Source organism: Leopardus geoffroyi, chromosome D1 (genome assembly GCF_018350155.1).
Source record: "Leopardus geoffroyi isolate Oge1 chromosome D1, O.geoffroyi_Oge1_pat1.0, whole genome shotgun sequence".
NCBI lineage: Eukaryota > Metazoa > Chordata > Mammalia > Carnivora > Felidae > Leopardus > Leopardus geoffroyi.
In genome coordinates, this window is record NC_059329.1 from 105,917,668 (window position 1) to 105,937,102 (window position 19,435).

At 53.5% G+C, this 19,435-nt stretch overlaps 1 protein-coding gene across 3 annotated transcripts; it reads right to left on the reverse strand.

Moving 5' to 3' along the window:
* Nucleotides 1-321: 321 nt before the first annotated feature.
* Nucleotides 322-13,925, reverse strand: FADS1 (fatty acid desaturase 1). 3 transcript variants are annotated; one of them, XM_045485515.1, is made up of 12 exons: nucleotides 13,409-13,925; nucleotides 11,302-11,412; nucleotides 10,518-10,715; nucleotides 9,705-9,806; nucleotides 9,469-9,597; nucleotides 5,428-5,488; nucleotides 3,980-4,056; nucleotides 2,963-3,060; nucleotides 2,659-2,755; nucleotides 2,299-2,378; nucleotides 2,063-2,188; nucleotides 322-1,707 (listed from the first exon to the last, which is right to left on the reverse strand). In XM_045485515.1, exons 1-12 carry the CDS (start codon nucleotides 13,598-13,600, stop codon nucleotides 1,656-1,658), a joined length of 1,323 nt encoding a protein of 440 aa, XP_045341471.1. In that variant the 5' UTR covers nucleotides 13,601-13,925; the 3' UTR covers nucleotides 322-1,655. The 3 variants fall into 3 exon arrangements, with proteins under 3 accessions (XP_045341471.1, XP_045341474.1, XP_045341472.1); XM_045485518.1 differs by lacking the exon at nucleotides 13,409-13,925 and adding an exon at nucleotides 13,145-13,270; XM_045485516.1 differs by lacking the exon at nucleotides 13,409-13,925 and adding an exon at nucleotides 11,897-11,947.
* Between the last annotated feature and the right edge of the window lie 5,510 nt (nucleotides 13,926-19,435).

Below are 19,435 nucleotides of genomic sequence, written 5' to 3' on the forward strand. Positions count from 1 at the left end.
TTGAAAAAAAAATTAAAAAAAAAAATTGTATTTCGGAATTACACTGGTGGGCTTTTTAAAGAGATTCCTAAATTCCTGCCTGGTCTCCGGCTGGGAAGGATGCTTGAACGGCTGAGGGTTGATAGCTCACAAAACTTCTGTGTTTTTTTTATCTTCCTATCTCTGGTTTAGAACTATGAAGTGATTGTATTTAACTCACTGTTCCTACTCAGAAGGAATACTGTAACATAAGTTAGGTTGTAGACAATGTCTTACGGCCCTTCTATTCTTTAGGACCACAATCTGTGGTTTCCTCGTGACTGGTAATTCAAGGTCTCCCGATGTGGTCCACTTGTGCTAACTACTTTATTAAACTTGGAATTAATTACAGGTAGGAAGGCAGAGGGAAACCCCTGGGGGCCCTCATTTGTTTCAAAGGGAGAACATTCAGTTGCCCCACGTGGTCACTTGCTTATGGATCAAGAAATGGACTCCCCATCCTAGAAGTGTCCTGTTCCTTGGGTGGTGGTTGCAAGAGGTGAACCCGAGGTAAAGGGATTCCGAGTGGCCAGCAACTCTTTCTGCTGTTTTGGCAAGACCTAGGACCTACTGCTCCCTGGGTGCCCTGGATGGACCATGAACTCAAAACCAGTAGGGCCAGGATCCTTTAAAGTCAGATGTTTCCATTACCACAGCCCTGGCCTTTGCCCTGCCCACTTCTACAAGTGGGAAAAGTGCTTCTCCAGCAGCTTGAGGCAGACCTAGGTCCCCTCTAGCCCTAGAGTAGGCTGAGCCTCCCAGTGTGCTATGCCAGGCCTCAAATCTAAGCACTAACCCTTCCTTTCTAAATCTTGCTCGGAAGGTTCAGCTGCTCTGTCTCCCACCAGCCTGCGAACCTCTGAGGTTTGCATGTGAGGGTGAAGGCACTGAGAAGCGGACCAGTGAGATGGGCTCACCCCTTTGCTGGCTGGAATTTTATACATTTGTCTATTTTAATGTTTGTTTATTTTGAGAGTAAGTGAGAGAGAGAGAACATGAGCAGGGGAGGAGCAGAGAGAGAGAGAACATGAGCGGGGGAGGAGCAGAGAGAGAGAGAGACAGAGAGACAGAGAGAGAAAGAGACAGAGAGAGAGAGAATCCCAAGCAGGCTCTGTGCTGTCAATGCAGAGCCCAATCTGGGGCTTGAACTCAGGAACCGTGAGATTGTGACCTGAGGAGAAGTCAAGAGTCTGCTGCTTAACCGACTGAGCCACCCACACACCCCCCGGATGGAATTTTAATGCTCATTCTCTTCCTGATCTCTGGGCTCAATAGGTCCTCCCTAGTCTTCCAACACCCTTGGACCCCCTTCTTTGCTCACCAACCATCTGCATCTGCCAAACTAGAAAAAGGAAACAAAACTGTCACATCTCTGCCCCATCAGGCCCACCGCTCCTTCCAGAAGGCATGCACGGTCCCCTACCCCTTTGGGTCTTAAATCTGTGCCTGGAAGATAAAGGGGGGAGGTTTGAGTCAGAGCCTTTGTCTCCTCAAACCCACCCCCTTTGAATATTAGAATTATAGTGGCATTGTCCCATAAGCTCCCCTCTGCTTTGGTGCAGACTCCCCTTCCCGGTGGGCTGGTGTTATCAGTGAAGACAGACATCTCTTCCAGGTGGGGGGAGGAGTGCCAGTCGTTACTGGTGAAGGTAGGCATCTAGCCAGAGCTGCCCAGACTCCTTCAGTGAGCTGTGGGGGCAAGTTGGGAACAAGCAGTGAGAGAGAGAGGGCAGAGCCAAGCCCGTAAGCCAAACCACCCTACAGAAGCCGTATAGGGAGGCTCTTACAGAGGTACAGAGGCTGATCTCCGTGGCATATGGCCCCTTCCCTCCCGTTTGCTTCTAAGAAAGAGCTTGGGCCATGGCATTGACGGCAAAGGCCGACTTGGCCAACAAGACCAGCAGGGCACCCTGCCTTTGTCTTGGTGACCTCCATTCCAGAGGACCGGGGACACCTGCCTGTTGCTCCTATCCTACACATCACCACCCCCACTGCCCGCCCTCTTCCCCCCCTGCCAGCCATCTTTCCAGGCTCGTGTACTCACTAGATGATGTCGGCGAAGGCTGAGAACAGGGGCTTGGACTGGTACTCTATGCCATGCTTGGCACACAGGGATTGCACCAGGGGGGCCACTTTATGGTAATTGTGTCGAGGCATCATGGGGAAAAGACTTCAGGGAGAACGGGAAAGTCAGTGGCTCCCATTCCACTCTTCCCACCTCCTTGCTTTCCCCCCCACGGACCCTCCCAAGGACCCTGCTTCTCAGGTCTCCCTACTTACTGGTGCTCAATCTGGAAGTTGAGATGTCCGCTGAACCAGTCATTGAAGGCAGACTTGTGGACATTGCATGTCGCCTGGAGCTGGAAGAAGAGGGCAGGGGAGAGCATGACTCTGCGTGCCAGATGTAAAGGCCGAGCCGGCCTTCTTCCAAGTAGAGCTGGCTGAGAGGAGGGGGTGTGGGACCGTCCCTGGTCACTCCCTTCTCCACGTGGTGGCAGGACAGAAGCTTCAAGCTCATGAGGCAGCGCTGTTGGGGGACTTAACTGTTGCTGCCCCCGCCCCCTAGCCTGCATCTGTGCCCGCCCACCCTGTTTGTTAGTTGTGTTATTCCCACGTATCTTCCAAGTGACTGTCCCTTACCTGGGTGGAGACCCAGTCCATGTTCCGGTCGTGATCGATGTGCATGGGGATGTGGTTCATCTGTGTGACCCACACAAACCAGTTGCTTTCCAGGAACCTGGTGGATTATGGCGCACAGACAGGCAGGGGACAAGTCAGGGCCCTGCCTCTCCCCCAGATTACTGCTCTAGCCGGGCCATCTTCCCAAGCCCACGCCTGAAACACCCCCTGCCTCGTAAAGCCCCAAAACGGCCCCCACACCAGACTCGGGACTCCCAAACACCTCCTTTTCTTTGCCAGCCCCCCTCCCCCCATCAACTACTACCTGACCATGAAGAAAAGGCCCAGGAGGCCTTTCAGCCCCAACAGCGGCACGTAAGTGAGGGATATGCGGGCGTAGAAGCTGACCATCCAGGCCAAGTCCTGCGTGGAGAGGTAGGGGGCACTGTGACTGGCACAAAGCACGTCTTCCTCTTCCTTTTCCACCGATTTGCACGGTACAGCCGTTCCGCCAGGTGCCCAGACTGGAGCACCCGTCCACTGCTCGCAGCTGCCCGGTCCTGCCGTATCTAGTGCCGCCTCTCCTTCCTTCCGGTCCTGGCGGCAGCCCCCAGTCCTCCTTGCCCGTTTCTCACAGGCGCCAAGGGCCCCTGCCTCCGGCTCCTCCCAACCCACCTGAGTTCTTTATCCCTTCATCATGCTGCCAAATGAATCTTCCGGGACCAAGGCTCGGTCTGCACCAGTGCCCTGATTGAACCTCTGGCCACTTTTCTGCCCCGCGGTCCTCCCCTGACACTTGAGTCCACAACGTATCCAGTGGCCAAACTTGCCCCTCCCTTCCCGGCTTCTCTGCTCAGAGTCCATCCTTGCTCCACCCCTCCTCCTCCAAGGCCAGCCAGAAGGGACTTGGCAAAGCCTTTTCCAATGCCTCTCATCCAGCCAGAGGCAGCAGGGCCTTTTGGAATCTCAGAACCTCCTGCTTCTACCTCTTTGGGGTCAACAACATCTGTTTCATCAGAAATTTCCTGGGAGCAGGTGCCATCTCGTACTCACCTGCCCCCCCCCCCCCACCCCCCCCAGCCTGGCTGGCCCCTGGCTTTCCGCTGAGCGCAAGAGCCTCAGGAGATGCCGGCAGGATGGAAGAGGGCACTGGGAGTCAGGTCGTCTGCTGAGCCCAGATCATCCCATCTAGAGACCAGGAAGGTCTACACTTGGTTCTATTACTTTGCTCTAAATTAGGCCTGGGGTAGGTCACAGTGGGATTTCCTCTGGAGAACCCCGTTCCCCTCCATCAGGGTACTGAAGACAAAGCATGTGGGACTCTGGGGCCATGGATACTCACCACCCACTTTTTCCGCTGGAAAACAAAATAGAAAATATACCACTGGAAGTAGAGAGGCAGCAAGGCTGGGGGCCCAACTGGGGAGGAAATGAAGACAGAGAGGAGGTGTGAGCAGCATGGGGGCAGTTCAGTGCCAGAGAGGGGGCCTCTGGCATGGGGCTGCCCCCCTGCCGTCTGTTCCTGTGGCCCCTTCCAGCCGCCTTGGCATTCCTCAATCCATTGGAACCGGCAGGCACTGCGGTGGGCATGAGTGCGAGTCTGAGGAAGGCAGAGGCCCCCGAGAGGATGCCGGGATGGGGAGGGGTGGGAGTGGCATTCCTTTCCAGTGGAAGAAGGCAGCTGGGAAACTCAAGCTCCACGCACAGAACCTGGCTCCGCTGCCATGCTTTTAGAAGAGCACCTCCAATTCTCCCCAGGCTTGCCCCTGCCTGGCCTCACGATCACCTGCCCTGTGTTCTTGGCTGCTCTGCCATGAAGGTGAAGGGACAGGAGCAGGTAAGTGTGTGTGTGTGTGTGTGTGCGCGCGCGCGCGCGCGTGCATGCTGGGGTGGGGGGCCCTGCTGATGCTTCATAGGCTGAAAGCTCACTCCCTTGGACTAGGGAAATGAGCCCATGCCACTGAACCCGAAGCCCTGGAGGTCAGGGGTGGGAAGGGGCAGAGAAGCTTCTCTTAAAAGTGGGAGTTGAAGAAGCGGCCCCGTCCTATATGCTGTCCCATTTCCTTTTCTGTATCCCTTCTCTGCAGGGCCCTGATGCCTACCTATAACCCCCTGCGTGACAGGGCTCACCCGCGGCTCCTCTACCCCGATGTGCCATGGATTCTAACATTCTTCTCCAGTAGTGAAGGTTCGTAATAGGTACTTAGGATAAGTTCTTTAGAGCTAAAATAGGATCGATGGAATCCTCCCCTCCCTTCCTTTAAAAATCTGAATTCTCCAAGGAATTCTAAAACTCCAGTTTTAGGCATTATGGAGATTTTAAAAGCAAAGAACATAGCGCAGTCTTCAGAAAGAGCTTAAGACGGGCTGCAGAAAATGTCCTCCTTTTCCGCTGTCACTGCTCCTCCGCTCCCATAGCCACGTCTACCTTTTATCCCCCTGGGTGTTGGGACTGTGCCCCACTGAGTCACCTTGACATGCGTCTGTTTCACAAGGTCTAAGATAAAGTTTAAGGTTTAATTGGGACAATTGCACCTGACTATTCAACTGTCTTGTGAAAGCCAGGGTGGGACTGGAGGAACGAGTCTGCCCCTAACACAAATGCCTGCTGTCCCTGCTCAGGTGACATGACAGTTGGCTCCCAGGCAGGGAGGAACCAGCTGGGGACACGGGACTTCCCCCGGCCATTACTCAAAATGCCGTAAACCTCCACAAAGTCATTTCTTCCCCACAATCCCGTCGGCACCCCCATCCCGAGACAGTCCCCCTGTGTCGCCGGAGGTCACTCACTCAGGAAGAAGTATTTGTGCTGGTGGTTGTATGGCATGTACTTTTTCTTCTGTTTCCCAAGCTGTGAAGAAAAGCGAACGCAAATGAGTACCCACAGAACCAGTCACCCGGTTCCCCTCCTGCCGTGACCTTGGCTTTTCCCTGCTCGGGAGTTCAGGCCTGTTCCAAGGGCCGTCAGCTTGGTGCTACTGGAAGGCTCCAGCAGGCCCAGCCTTCCCTCCATCCAGCACCTGGCACGTGAAGGCCTGGGCTGTAATAAGCCAGGTGCACCCACACCACGGTGCACGGCTCAATGGCCCACGCCCACATAAGGGACGAGCACGACAGCGTCTACGGGTCCTCAGGACTCCCCGCGTTCTCCAAAGACACCTCTGTCATAAGGGGTCCAGGCCCCTCCGCGTCCCCCCCCCCCCCCCCCCCCCGCCCCTTGTCTCCCACCTGGTACTTTTTTGACTTCAAACTCTCCATGGACAACAATTTATACCCCTACACAGGTCGGTATGTATTCCCTCTGCATCCATCCATCCACCTCTCTTTTGGTGTCTTGATTTCAACGAGAACTTTATAAAATCCCTTGAACGCTAAGGAAAGTTGGGCAAATGTTTGTGGGAAGGATACCAAGACCTTGGCAAGTCTGAAGGTTCTGGCACGGCTTTTCCGGGTAGTGACTGTTTTGTAAGCCTAGCTGCCGAAGAGACAGGCTGGTGCTGCCGGGTCAGTCAGCCTGGAACCTCTCGCCATGGGCACCCAGGATCGTGACAGCAAAGCTCCACTGACTCCCTTGATGGTTCCTTCTGCCCCGCCTGCCTCAGTTAGTTCTGGCAACCAGATAACCACAGAGCACAGGTGGCGCTCTACCCCCGAGCAGAATGCCAGCACATCTTTTCCCTGCATCCCCCCACTGTTTTGACAGTAACATTTCTTCTTATCTATCACCAGCTTATTCTGTGCAAGGTGCTTCTGCTAAATGAAGCATTCTTTCTATATTAACTGATTAATTCAGCAAGCATTTACTGAGCACCTACTATGTGCCAGGCACTGTTTTAAGTGCTGAGGATACAGAGGCAAACAACACAAAGTTCCTAGTCTTGTGGGGCTCGTAATCTGAGGACAGGAAGCTGGTGGTAAATCTGTGAACAGAGCTCAAGGTAACTACAGATTAAAAACAGGAAAATATGAGGTGTTTGAGCGGCTCAGTCGGTTAAGCATCTGACTTTGGCTCATGATCTCAAAGTTCGTGGGTTCGAATCCCGCATCAGGCTCTATGCTGATAGCTGGGAGCCTGGGGCCTGCTTTGGATTCTGTGTGTATGTGTGTGTGTCTCTCTCTCTGTTCCTCCTCTGCTTGTGTGCATGTGCTCTCTCTCTCTCAAAAATAAATAAACACACATTTTTAAAAATAAGAATAAAAAAATAAAAACGGGTGCCTGTGTGGCTCAGTCAGTTAAACGTCCGACTTAAGCTGAGGTCATGATCTCGCAGTTCGTGGGTTCCCCGCATCAGGCTCTGTACTGACGGCTCGGAGCCTGGAGCCTGCTTCGGATTCTGTGTCTCCTCTCTCTGCTCCTCCCCCTCTAGCGCTCACTCTCTCAAAAATAAACAAACATTTAAAAAAAATTTTTTTTAAATAAAAATAAAAACAGGAAAATACGACAAAGTGACAGAGGCGGTGTTTTGGCTAAGGTGGTCTCTCTGAGGTGCTGACGTCTGAACTGAGACCTGAATAAGGAGCCAGCAAAGCAAAAGTTCAGGGGAAGAGCATTTAAAGCAGAGGGAACAGCCAGAAAGGGCAGTATGGCTGGGAACAGCAAGCAACGGCAGAGAAAGACAGATTGACAAGGCTAGAAAACTCGGGATGGCCAATTCACGCTGGACCTCAGAAAGCCCCAGTAAGACCTCAGTAACCAGCGTGGGTTTTATTCTGGTGGTGATGGGAAGGCCACTGGAAGGCTTTCAACAGGTATAGTATCATCAGCTTTGCACTTTAGAAGGCTCGCTCTGCCGGGAGGAGGGGAGAATGAACTGTGGGAGTGGGTACAGTTGCAGGGAGACCAATGAGGCCGGAGTAGTAACCCAGCTCCAAGATGGATGCGTGCGTGTGTGTGTGTGTGTGGTGGGGGGAGACAGGAAGCAGTGGAGATGGGGAAATGGATCTGGGGTGTTTTGGAGACAGTATTAACAAGGTTTGTCGATGAACTGGATGTTGGGGTGAAGCTCACCCCGTCCCAAGCAACATCGAGCCAGACGAGGGGCACCTGTCTTGTGCGGTGACACGTGTGGGAAGAACAGTGGCTTCCTATTTGGGAACTGTTATGGGAGCCCTATCCACTGCTGCTTCCTTGAATGGCAATCAGATGCTATCCTGATCCTCAGAACTGCCCTACTGTGTTTCAACTCTCAGAGCCACAAAGTTTGTATTGAGGGTGAGGTGTCCGCTGCACATGGGGATTAGCAACCAGGTGAATTTCGCCCAGAGGGGTGGAACCAAATGCCAAGCAGCCTGTGGCCAAGGCATTTACTAACAGGCTGCCCATCCTCAGCCTTGTAACTAGACGGGAAAACGTATCTATTGGTCCTAGATCATCGTCTATTTTTTTTTTAAGGTTTTTTTTTTAATGTTTATTCATTTGTTTGTTTGTTTTTTTAACGTTTATTTATTTTTGAAACAGAGAGAGACAGAGCATGAACGGGGGAGGGTCAGAGAGAGAGAAGGAAACACAGAATCCGAAACGGGCTCCATGCTCTGAGCCGTCAGCACAGAGCCCGACGCGGGGCTCGAACCCACGAACCGCGAGATCGTGACCTGAGCCGAAGTCGGACGCTTAACCGACTGAGCCTCCCAGGCGCCCCAATCATTTTCTATTTTTTGTGTCTGCCAATACGAGTTTCTTGAAAACCCCAGTACCAAGATGCAATAGAGGGAGCGGTGTGAGAAGGTTCTCTTCCACTTAAACTCCCACCTTTTTTTTTTTTTTTTAAACTCTCTACAGTGACGATACGAGTGTGGACAAGAGTCACGTACTCTGCCTAACAACCCATATTGCTCTTGAAGTAGCCACTTGAGGCAGGTGGGGCCAGAGCTGAGTCAACATCTGCCCACTGTTGACCAGAACATAGTACCGGATGTGTAGCAAACCAAGTCCCTGTGTAGTGGGTGGGAAAATGAGGATGTTATGGACAGGCGGCAGCCTCAAACGTGGGGCTCCCGGGGTCAGGACAGCCGGTGCTGTAAGGCCTGTCCGCATTGTCCTCCTCATAGCCAGAGGGGAGGGCCGCCGGGCTACTTGCACTCACTCACGCTTGGAATGGAAAGGTGTTGAACAGCTGAATTCTTGGCATGCTGACATAGCACACAGAGAGGGAGGGAACCTAGCGCAACTCAGACCGCAGCCGAGAGCCTTGGCACAAAGGTTTTAAAGGAATTTTGCAAACAACCCTGCTGGCTGTTCAAAGCCTCCTACTGACGCTCATCCTTTAGCAACTGCATTACAACTTTTGCTCATAACTCCGGTGGGAGCTCAAACCCAACGCTAACCACCCCGGAAGTCAGGCTGGGGTCAGGTGGGTGGGAAGAACCAGCCAATGGACGGATGTTCCAGGCACTGGGCATCAAAGAAGACTCAAACAGCCTGTGGATGGGGAAAACTGAGGCACGGGAGGATATCAAAGTGCACGGGGCCGGGGGTGGGGGGCGGGGATCGGGAAGATGACTGCCTGGGGTAGGAGTGTCCAAAAACACCCCGAGGAGGGCCGTCCATCACCTTCAAGGATGACCAGAGATTTGTGCCATAACCTCCCAGTCATCCTTTGGCTCCTTTGTAGAACGAGGTGCCTTTATGCAATTAACTGCTTGCTAGCGTGAACTCAGCAGGGAGAACAAACGATTCTGCCCCCGGCGGCTTATTCACTGCCTGCTGCCTCCCACAGGTGCCAGCCAGCCAGCTGTCCCCGACGTCTTAACCGCACTGAGCACTGCCCTCAGAGCCCTCCGTTCTGGTTGGCTCCCATTCTCTAAGGCCGTTCCACCGATACCTCCACTCACCTCCACAGAGAGGATCTTCCCCAGGGCAAAAAAGAACGGGTGCATGTTGATGTCCGGGTCTTTGCGGAAACAGTTGGGCTTGGCATGGTGCTGGAAGTGCAAGTGGTTCCACCAACTGGCAGGGGCGCCCTACAGAAAAGTAGGGCCGTGAGTCCGAAAGCCCAGCGTTCTCCCCAAACCCCCAAGGCAACCCCTCATCGACCGGAGTTTCGAGAGCCCCTCCCCATCCCATTGACCTTCAGGTGGCCAATCACGAAATGATGGAGCAGGTGGTTCCAAGTAGAGGTGCTGAAGACGGACAGGTGCCCGAAGTCATGCTGCAGCCAGCCAGCCTGAGCCTGGGCGAGAAAGGTTAGCGCTGAGAGCAAAACCCGCCGTTCCGGCATCCCTCTCACTGACCTCAGCGGCTCCTCTGCGTCACCCCCTTCCTTCGTCTCCCTAGCCCCTGTGACTGCCACAGTACCCTGAGCACAACCCGGAAGGAGTCAGGCTCCTAACTCTGCCTCTGCCGCTAGCTCACATGAGAGTGGGGGCAAGTCACCATCCTCTCCCTGTTCTTCAGTTTCCCCAGCTCTGGAGTTCTAGGACCTAGGATGTGCCGAATCGCGACTACGAAACAGGACAGGGTGACAGAGGCGAGAAGGCTCGGCAAACGGGTTCTGCCATTAGGGCCCAAGCGTTATTAGCGTGTTGGGCAACGTGGTGGGGAGGAGAAAGCCAAGCTTTGCTGAGAAGTCAGAACCTGGGCTCTTGGCACACTTGGGCTATGGCAGAACCGGACTACGAAGCTTCAGGTAAATTCCACAGAAAGAAGGGGGCCCGTGGAGGAGGGGCTGGGGAGGCAGTGAGGAAATGAAGGCGCACACGTGGCCAAGGAGCAGACAGAAGCCACGGACAGCAAAATCTCTCTCTGCCCGGACTCTGCCCCACATCCTCAGCGCTGCCCCGGCACAGGGCCGGGCTCGTGACCTTCTGAGGCCCACAAAGAGCTTTCCCCGAGGATGCCGAGCACGGCCGCGCTCCTGACGAGCCAAGTGACGGCTTCTCACTTGAGCCGTGCTGAGCAGCACCGCGCACAGGAGGAAAGGCACAAAGGATGTCCCGAAGACCCAGAGGGTGAGCCAGGCAGCAACATCCAGCAGTAGGATGTGCAGCAGGTACAGCAGGAAGAAGCCGTGGTTGGCCTTCATGAGCCCCATCCGCTCCACGGCGGCCTGCAGCTCCCGGAACTCGTGGATCAGCTCTTTCTGTGGAAGGGTAGAGAGGGAAGGGCTGTTATTCTTCCCAGCTGCACTCCAACATTGCTGGAAACAAGGGCCCTCTTAGGCTCGAGGACCCTCCACCCCCAGATCGTGGCAGGAAGCCCACAATCCTAGGGAAATATACAAACTGAGGAAAGGACAGGAGAAAGCGCTCTGGCGTCGCGCCGAGGAGCCCATGGTCTTTGGAGTTAAACAGACTCGATTCAAGTGTCCACTCCGCCGTTTGCTCACAGGGTGACTCTCGGCCACCTTGTTCAACCTCTCTGAGCCTCGGCTTTTTTCCTCTGTTAAGTGTGTGAGGGTTAGCCGAGGGGATGCCTGACACAGTGAGGGTTCGACAGATAGGCCTCCGTGATGGTAGCGGTGGTGGCGGTAGCCTTGGGAGAACCAGAGGTTCCGAGGCCCCGCCTCCTGCCTTAGGCCTGCATCCCAATGACTAATGTGGGAGAAGCGGGGGCCTCAAGCCTTGCAAGAGCTACTGACTGTGGTCACCTGTGAACCTAGCGAGGCCTGCCTTCTCTACCGCCTGCCCTTCAACAAACCACAGGGTCTCCAAACAGCAGAGTCTCACGTTTTTAGTGGGCTCGAAGCTGGGCTGCTCTGGAGACAGTTCTCCGATCAGGAGAGAGTTCATATACTTCCTCACAAGGCCCTTGTTGATGTGAAACGCCACAAAGGGATCCTGCAAGGAAAGGGAGAAGACAGACTGGTTAGGAAGCCAGCCCGGTCCCCTGTGACTCCTGGAGGGCTCACACCAGAGGCCATCCTCCTGACCCAGCAAGGAGGCCGGATCCGAGTTCAAACCACTTCCCTCCAGTCAGCTGCCCTTTGAGGGTGCTTAGACCTTCCCAGGTGTCCACAGCTCAGGAGCACCCCGACACGTGTTCTAGAAAGAAAGGCACCACACCAAGGAATACGAAGTGCAGGTAGGGGGACCACAGAAAGTCCTCTCTGGCCTGGCCTTTCCTCCAGGCACGTCTAGGGACGGCTTTTGCACAAGAATTTAGATATAAGCGAGAAGCGACTAGAAGGGATGGGTGGGGCTACGAGATTTCTGGTTTGTTTGTTTTCTGTGGGACTTTTAACAGACCCTCTCTGAGGCAGGGGTTCTTCATAAAATGTGGTTAGATTCCTTACGCCCGAACTGGGAAGTTTTGCATTTCTACCCCTTCTGCCGACCGCTGTTCCAGGTAGGGTTCCATGTTTCCCCTAGGACTCTGACCACCCGGATCCCGCCCGGCCCCAGAGCGGCTACTTTTGATAATCTTTAGGTGGGGTAGGCCAGGCCTTGCGGGGAACCTTCCCCGGCACTCTGAGGCGGGAGCCGGGGCGGAGCCGGTGGACGGTGGCACCACAAATCTGGACCAATCGCCAACCCCGCCGCCCGGCCATTCAGCCCGGGCCCCAAATCACACTGTGGGAAGACCCTGCGGCGGTGCCTGCTTCGTCTGCGCATGCGCTAGCCCACGTCTTCGCCTTCCGCCGCCGTCCGGGCTTCCCAGTGGTCACTCGGGGTGACCCCTGCAGGTTCTGGCCTTACCACCCCCGGCCGGCCGCGTCGCTGGGAGGGGCGGGCCCTCAGCCCAAGACGTCTATGCTCCGCTGCGACAAAACGGGAACTCCGGCGGCCCCAGGCGCCCTCCGGGATGGCAAGGGCGGAGGGCGGGGACAGCGGAAGGGGTCGAACCGCCGGACTCGGGATGGCGAAAGGATGTAGGGGGGAGGGGACACGTTGAAGCAAAGCCTCCACGGGGCCCCACAGGGTCTCCAAATATGGCAGGAGGTGCCAGTTGCCGTAGCTCCGAGAGCAGGTGGTCTAGAAAGGGAAGGGCAGGATTGGGGCTGGGTGGCACGCGGACCCCTTAGTGAGGCCCGAAGGAGGAAGGATGCGAACCACAGCCTAGGAATGCAAACTGCTGTGCGCCGCGGGGAATGGCTGGACACCCCGCTGGCCTGCGGCCGAGTGACCTCCCCACAGGATTCGAGGACCGCTCCGAGGGTCCTTGCTAAGTGTATGCCCGCCCCGCCCCCACTTCTGCACGCCGCTCTATTACCCCCTGTGAACCATCAGTCGTCAGTCCTCTCCGGCCGGTGAGGCCCCTCCCTCACTGTGCGGGGGTGCCTAAGGCAGCGGGCGCCAAATTACTTTCCACCTCCGCCCTATCCCCGAGACTGCTTCCCTCTCCTGCTCCCGCTCGGCAAGCCTGCACGCGCAGTCTAGACACCGCTGCGCTCCCTTCCCACCCAGCGAGACACAGGTTGAGACTCCCTCTCCCGGCCACTGACCCCCCCCCCCCCCCCCACTCCCCGGCCTCAGCAGCACCGCGGTCCCCGGCACCCTGCATCCTGGCTCTCCTCCCCACTTGTCCTGCTCTGGGCCCTGCCTAAATCTGGACACCGCAGACGGAACGCACGCAGGGCGGCGCAGTCCTTTGTTTGTGTGGGCACGTTGCCGGCCTCCACCTCCGCTCTCCTGATTCCAGTTTTCACAGCCATTGTCCTGCCCTTGCATCCCGTGCTGGGTCGCGGGCCACGGGGACGCTCGGCGCCTACTGGCTCTTCCCCGGGCTAGCTGGGAGTTTCTCCGCGGGTGCCAAACTTCCTGCCTCGTGCACGGAACCTCCGGAGGCAGCCGCCCGGCCCCGCCTCCTCCCGTGCCTGCGTCCGGCAGCGCTCACCGTAGCATCCTGCCCCGCGTAGTGGCTGATGACCCGGGAGCCCCCCGGGTGCCGGCGGGTGAACTCGCTGATGTTGTACACCTTCCGGTCGATCACGAGCCACCGCTCATTCTCGCGCCCGGAGCGCTGCGCCACCTCGTCCCAGGTGAAGTAGCGCGGGGCCGGCGTCCGGGTAGGGGTCTGGGGGTCCATCGGGGCCGGGCGTCGCCGCGCGCCGGCGGGGCAGGGGCGTCAGGCGCGCGCTCGGGGCCCGCGGGCTAGCGCGCGCCGACCTCGCGTGCGCGGAGCGCGGGACGGCTTGCGCGCGCCGGGTTTTCAGTACCCGCGGCACGGACCGCGGAGCCTCGCTGCGCGCGCTCCCATTGGTCGAGCCGCGTGGCGCGGGGAGCGAGCCCCCGCCTTCCCGCCGGGACCCGCGCGGGGCAGGCCCGGGCGGGCGCGCCCCCTCGCAGGCTCCGTTGGGGGGGGGGGGGGAGGTCACCGAGGGGCGCCGCCTCCGGACTCGCGGCTCTCGCGGCTCCCGCTCCCGGGGAGGCGGTGGGCGGGATTTCGTTCGTGTGGGCGGGGCGGGGGCTCAGGGCTGCCCCCGGGGACTGGTCTTTGGGCTCCTGGCCACGCCGGTCCACCGGTCGTGCGGCCAGAAATAACCGTGAGAACCTTTGGCGGTTATCTCGTGAGCGGCATCATTATGGTTTCTTGGGTTTGGGACGCGCTGAGGATTTATTTTGCCCCAAATGACGTTTAAAAACGCCCCACAATTTTTGTAACCCAGTTTACCTTTTTTGTTTTTTTCTTTCATTTTTTGGGTCTATTCTCAATTAACTGGGATCCTTAAATAAAAGGCCTTTGGCCATCTCCTGACCTCAGGGAGGTTGTGCGAAGAGCCCGGGTCTTCAAGCTGAGGCATCTCTGCTCCGTCCAGGAGGCACCTGGGAGCCATGGGAGGCCTTTAAGTAGAAGGACTTGGGGCTTAGAGCCCTGGGCTTTAGGAAGGAATGAGGAAGCAACCCAGAGGCTGGGAGTGCCACTCAAGAAGCTGTTGCAGTAGGAAGAGACCCAGAGTTTACTGCTCAATTGTTCTCTTATTTAGTCACCAAGTACTGTATAAAGTACTGTGCCAGGCACTGTTCTTAGTGTCTTATAAACAATCCATTTAATTTTTGCAACAACCTCACTTAGCACTAAATCTTACAGATGGATAAGGAGAGGTCACATGTTTTGTCACACCATTAGTAGGTGACAGGGCTAATATTCAAACCAGCCTGTGCTCCGAACCCCTGGCCTCTGTTGCCTCCCCTCTGAATACACTTGTATGTGGGCACTTTGATGGGACTCTACAGCCAAGGGAAAGCAAGCAGAACCTTGTCGCGAGCAGTGAGCTGGAGTCTGAGCCCCTAGGAGTCAGGAGTCGGTCATACAAACAGACTGGGGGAAATGCTGCTGGATTTCTGGCAGAAAAGGACCTTAACCCATTCAATCCAAATCTCTCATTTTATAGATAAGAGAATTGAGTTTGGGAATGTGGAGGGAGCTTCCCAAGTGCCCACAAGGAAGCTCAGGTGTCCTGGCTTCTGGTTAAGATTCCAGGCTGTTGCACCTTGTTTGGGAATGATAGTCCATGCAGCTGCCCCCCTGGTGTGCCCATTCTCCTTTAAAAAACAAAAACAAAACAAAACAAACCTTGCCCAGGAACTTGGCCGTCTGTAATCGGAACTATAAAATGATTTGTACTCTTTGATCAAGTCATTTCACTCTTGGCAAAGTGAGGAGTGGGAGACTGCAAAGATGTTTTACTACTAACTTTAATAGTGAAGAGCGGAAACAGCCGCAAATCCTGACAAAACCATCATGCTCCCTGGGAGGCACGACGAGGAATTACAGAGTGATTAAAAATGACCAAGGTGTGGGGGCGCCTGGGTGGCTCAGTCAGTTGAGCGTCCGACTTCGGCTCGGGTCTTGATCCCAGGGTCTTGGGATCAACCCCCATGTCGGGCTCTATGCTGAATGTGGAGATTAATTAAGATTCTTAAGAATTTAATGGGACACCTGGGTGGCTCAGTCGGTTGAGCGTCCAGCTTCGGCTCAGGTCATGATCTCACAGTGTGTGGGTTTGAGCCCCGCGTCAGGCTCTGTGCTGACCATTAAAAAATGACCAATGTGTGAACTATATTGATAGGTAGAAAGTACTTTGCAGTGAAAAGAGCAGAATCCAAAGTAGTATGTATCCGCTAATTACAATCACGTAAGAATCCCAGGGGTATTAAATATCAGAGGACAGTCAGCCACGGCGAGAACATTTCATAGTTCAATATTCTTCGTTTTTCTGTAAAGTTGCTTCATTTCATTGAAGAAGAAGAAGAAGAAGAAGAAAGACTTTGCTACAACCATTGTTCCTGTAGTGAAGTCTCTTATACTTCTAGGGGGAATGTAAGTGGATGGAACTTGCTGGAAAACTAGTTCGGCAACTTTATTTAGAACCTTAAAAATGTTTCCAGTAATTTCATGTTTAGGGATAGAGTTTAGGGAAATCTTGTTTTTCCCCCCTTAGGCTGTGACTTTTATTCCTGTGACTTATTCACTCCAAAACTGGAAGCCTGTATCTCCCACTCCCCTCACCCATTTTACCCACCCCACCCCACCCCCAGCCTCCTCCCCTCTGGCAACCATCAGTTTTTTTCTCTGTATGTACAGGTCTGATTCTGCTTTAAGGAAATCTTTTGGGAAAAATATTTATAAACAAAATATCCGTTGAAGCAGTATTTGTGATCGCAAAAAAAAATGGCAACCATCTAAATGCCCCTCAATGGAATATTATGCAAAACATTAAAAATAATGTGATGAAATTTTAATGGAGGAGAGGTGATCATCACTCTAGAAAAAGACTAGAAGGAAATGATGATAGTGATTATTTCTGGATGGGTGGAGCAAGGTAATTTATATTGTCTTTAATACTGTCTGAATTTTCTATTATGAGCATGCATTACTTTTACCATCACCACCAGAAAAAAAAATTTTTTTTTTAAATGCCATTTGTAGGATGATTCTTTGATTAACCCCACCTTCCTAAAACCATTCAGCCAGTGTTTTATTAATATTTGTGAAGTATCTGCTCTTTATCAGTTCAATAGGTGATGGAATACAAAGTCCAACACCCTACAGATCATGCCTAGTTAAAAAAAAAAATTTTCTTTTAATGTTTATTTTTGAGAGAGATGGAGACAGAATGCGAGTGGGTTGGGGCAGAGAGAGAGGGAGACACAGAATCCGAAGCAGGCTTCAGGCTCCCAGCTGTCAGCACCAGAGCCCGACGCGGGGGCTCGAACTCACGAGCTGTGAGATCATGACCTGAGCTGAAATTGGATGCTCAACCGACTGAACCACCCAGGCACCCCGGATCATGCCTCCTGTAAAGCCACTGGAGAAGACAAATTAATGATTATAGGTCCAAAGGATAGACGCAAATGGCTCCTTTTTAAAATTCTCATCATTTAAGCAGTTTGTGTGACACGAATCTGCATCCATGTTTCTGTCCTTTACACAAGTGTTCGTATCACAGTGTCATATATTTTGGCCTCCTTCTTAACGACATTATAACGGGGGGCAGGGACTATGAATTCTGTTTAGTTCTGCCTGATATATTCAAAGTACCCTCATTTGGGGTTCTGTGTGGAATCAGTAAATTTGTTGAACTGATCATTTCAACCTCAAAAAAATACAGGTTAGCAAGCATATAGACCACTAGACAAATGCCCTATTGTCTTCTCATGTCCCTATGCTCCTAGTTTTTTGTTGTTTTTTTTTTCTGGAGAGCGAGAGAGAGCGTGCACACATGAGTTGGGGAGGGGCAGAGAGAGAGAGAAGGAGAGAGAGAACCTTAAGCATGCTCCATGCTCAGCATGGAGCCTGGTGGGGGGCTCGATCCCACAAAGCTCGAGGTCCTAACCCCAGCTGAAATCGACAGTTGGCCACCTAACCGATGGAGCCACCCAGGTGCCCCATCCCTATGCTCCTACAAAAATGATCATGTATTTTTTTTTTTTCAACGTTTATTTATTTTTGGGACAGAGAGAGACAGAGCATGAACGGGGGAGGGGCAGAGAGAGAGGGAGACCCAGAATCGGAAACAGGCTCCAGGCTCTGAGCCATCAGCCCAGAGCCCGACGCGGGGCTCGAACTCACGGACCGCAAGATCATGACCTGGCTGAAGTCGGGCGCTTAACCGACTGCGCCACCCAGGCGCCCCCAAAAATGATCATGTAGATTGTGAAAAGATTCATTTCCAGGCCTGAGTCCGGGGCCAAATGGACAGATCCTTTGTACCCCCCACCCCCACCCATGGCTCTGCTGATCCCATTAATTTGCCTTACCCAGGCAATGAGTCACATGCTTAATTACAGGTTGGGACTTAGGAATACTCCTAACTATTCTGACTAAACTTACTCAGGGAACAGAAAGCAATTCGCTTAAGACCCAAATGCCGATTCTCACCAGACTGTATTCAAGTAACATAACTGCCATTGGCATCACCTGAGATGTGAGTGCAGGTTTCGATCTGTTTTGTCAAGAATCCTAAAACATCCATAGACAGTGGACTGGATCCTTGACAAAGTCAACTAGTGTAGGAGGAAGAGTACTGGTGGTGCATAGCCCCCTGCTGCAGCCTCTTCTCAACTGACGGGTGCCTCAGACCATTCAAGATCAATGGGGAACCCGGGTGGCTCAATTGGGTGAGCGTCAGACGTCCGCTCCGATCATGATCTCATGATCCTTGAGCTTGAGCCTCCGCATCGGGGCAGTTCGCTGCTGTCAGCGTGGAGCCTGCTTCAGATCCTCTGTCCCCCTCTCTCTGCCCCTCCCCTGCTTTCTCTGTCTCTCTCAAAAATATATAAACATTAAAAAAAAAAAAAAAAAGATCAAAGCCATTTTCCTAGTCTCTAGGTTTCTGTGAAATTAGGTACTATGTGGGGACACAGTGAACCCCGTGCTTCACACACAGTAGACTCTAATCGAGTTAGCTGAGTCAGTCCTTGTTTTAAGAGAAAGCATTTACACGGGGCCCCTGGCTGGCTCAGTTGGTAGAGCACGTGCCTCTTGATCTTGGGGTTGTAAGTTCAAGCCGCACGTCAGGTGTAGAGGTTATTTTAAAAAGTTAAATCTTTGGGGCGCCTGGGTGGCGCAGTCGGTGAAGCGTCCGACTTCAGCCAGGTCACGATCTCGCAGTCCATGAGTTCGAGCCCCGCATCAGGCTCTGGGCTGATGGCTCAGAGCCTGGAGCCTGTTTCCGATTCTGTGTCTCCCTCTCTCTCTGCCCCTCCCCCGTTCATGCTCTGTCTCACTCTGTCCCAAAAATAAATAAACGTTGAAAAAAAAAAATTCTGCCTAAAAAATTAAATCTTTAAAAAATTTCAGGAAAAAATCCTTCCTAATAGCTAAGTTATGTCAAGTATCATTAAAAAGGAGTTTATGATATGTAGTGCTTGCACTAAAGAGAAGGGTCTGAAGATCACACTTTTATTAGAGGCACAGGGATGGCTAGAAACAGTATCCTTTCATATTACATTCTGAGAACACAGGAGCTGGGGATCAAGGGGCTCCTGGAGGATGAGCTTCTGGCATGTTCTCAATGGGATCTTATTACTGTCTTGAGTATCAGTACCTTACAGGTTAAGGTATATGTTATGTTACACCCACTGTTTTATAGATAAGGGGATGGACGCAAAGCGCTGCAACCACACACACACAATAGGACATCTGGCAAACCACAAAGAGACTCTTACACGTAGAGAACAAATTGACGGTTGCCGGGCGGGGGCGCGGATGGGCTAACTGGGTGACGGGCATTAAGGAGGGCACTTGTTGGGACAAGCATTGGGTATTTGTAAGTGATGAATCACTAAATTCTACTCCTGAAACCAATACCATACTGTGTGTTAACTAACGTGCATTTAAATTAAAAAAAAAAAAAAAAAAAAGGGGGGGGGAGCTGGAATTTACCCCTGGGCCAGATGGTACCTTTTGGTTCCTCTC